Here is a 1,592-nt window from a genome sequence, read left to right as displayed (position 1 = left end):
ATATATACACACACACACACACACACACACACACACACACACACACACACACACACACACACACACACACACATCAGTCTGTGTGACTCCACTGTTTGTCTTCAAATATCCGTTGCTTAAAGGGATCTAACACTGCAACTATTGAGGCTGTGTTTTGGGTGCCGTTTTATTGCACTGAATTCTTGACTCACAGTCAGTCTTCATCCCCATGTTGAGGCATTTCTTCAACCGGCAGAACTGACAGCGGTTGCGGTGGTGCTTGTTAATGACGCAATCCTGCTTACTGCGGCAGCTGTAGGTCAGGTTTTTCCTCACACTCCGCTTGAAGAAGCCTTTGCATCCCTCACAACTCATCGCTCCGTAGTGACGGCCTGAAAACAGGTGATGTGAATGTGAGACTCACTTTGTGTGTGTGTGAGAGCAGATTAGCATCCTCTAAATCTCAGACTGGCAAAAACAATCCATGACATTACTGTCAACTCAACCACCTGAAGCCTTATCCCCACACACCACACAGTACTCGAGCATCTGCGGCCGACTCAGATCGCCCGAATGGCCGAGCAACTGCTCCATCGACAGAGGATCTGTAACAATCTGAGAACAAAGTGATATAGACATTAATGCAATATTAATATTGCCATATATAGCCAAACATATTTCCTTAATGTGGCTCTGGTAAAATGAACACTCAGTTGTTGAATCATCTTGGTCAGGGGTGTCCAAAGTCGGTCCTCAAGGGCCGCTGTCCGGCCTGTTTTCCAGCTCTCCAAGGAGCAACGCACCTGAATCAAATCATCAGGATCGTTCTAATGCTGCTTCAGAGCTGGCTGATGAGCTAATCATCTGAATCAGGTGTGTTGCAGCCGGGAGAGCTGGAAAACAGGCAGGAAAGTGGCCCTCCAGGCCCGGAGCTGAGATTCTTGGTGGAAAAAAGTGAGGTGTATTGCCCCTTCAGCAAGCAAGAGACAGCATCATCCTTATGACCGAAGTTGAGAAATCGAGTTACTCACCTCCATGTGCTTGTGCTGTCCTTAATTTCCCTCAATGTATTATTATTAATTACAGTGTATCTCCTTGGAGAAAAGTGTCAGGAGTGATTTGTGATAGAATGGTGTCAGCTAAGGTGAAGGGAAAAGTTTGCAGAACAGTTGTGAGAGCAGCCATGATGTACGGTCTAGAGACACTAGCAATTGGCAAAAGACAGGAGGCAGAGTTAGAGGTGGCTGAGTTAAAGATGCTGAGATTCTCCTTAGGAGTGACAAGGATGGACAGGATCAGAAATGAGGTCATCTGAGGGACAACTCAGACAGGAAAGTTTGGAGAAAATGTTAGAGAGGCCAGACTGAGATGGTTTGGGCATGTACAGAGGAGGGAAAGTGGATACATTGGTAGGAGAATGTTAGAGAGGGAGCTACCAGGTAGGAGACAGAGAGGAAGGCCAAAGAGGAGATTCATGGATGCCGTGAGGGAAGACATGCAGGTAGTTGGAGTCAGCGTAGAGCAGGGGTCCCCAACCGCCGGTCCGCCGGGCATTTGGTACCGGGCCGCACAGAAAGAACTTGCCTTAATTCCGTTTTATTTATTTCGGAATA

At 47.4% G+C, this 1,592-nt stretch overlaps 1 protein-coding gene across 4 annotated transcripts in view; it reads right to left on the bottom strand.

Annotated features, from left to right (window-relative positions):
* nr2c2 (nuclear receptor subfamily 2, group C, member 2) overlaps positions 1–1,592 on the bottom strand; it is a 15,232-nt gene that overhangs the window by 8,723 nt on the left and 4,917 nt on the right. For all 4 annotated transcript variants that reach the window (XM_019890903.1, XM_019890904.1, XM_019890900.1 and 1 more), the window contains exons 5-6: positions 489–594; positions 192–371 (exon numbers count right to left, since the gene is read on the bottom strand). In XM_019890903.1, the coding sequence (XP_019746462.1) occupies positions 192–371; positions 489–594 (286 nt within the window). The remainder of the gene's footprint in view (positions 1–191; positions 372–488; positions 595–1,592) is intronic.

This window comes from Hippocampus comes, unplaced genomic scaffold (genome assembly GCF_001891065.2).
Source record: "Hippocampus comes isolate QL1 unplaced genomic scaffold, H_comes_QL1_v1.1 scaffold174, whole genome shotgun sequence".
In the NCBI taxonomy this organism is placed as follows: Eukaryota; Metazoa; Chordata; class Actinopteri; order Syngnathiformes; family Syngnathidae; genus Hippocampus; species Hippocampus comes.
This window is presented reverse-complemented; position numbering and strand designations above follow the sequence as displayed.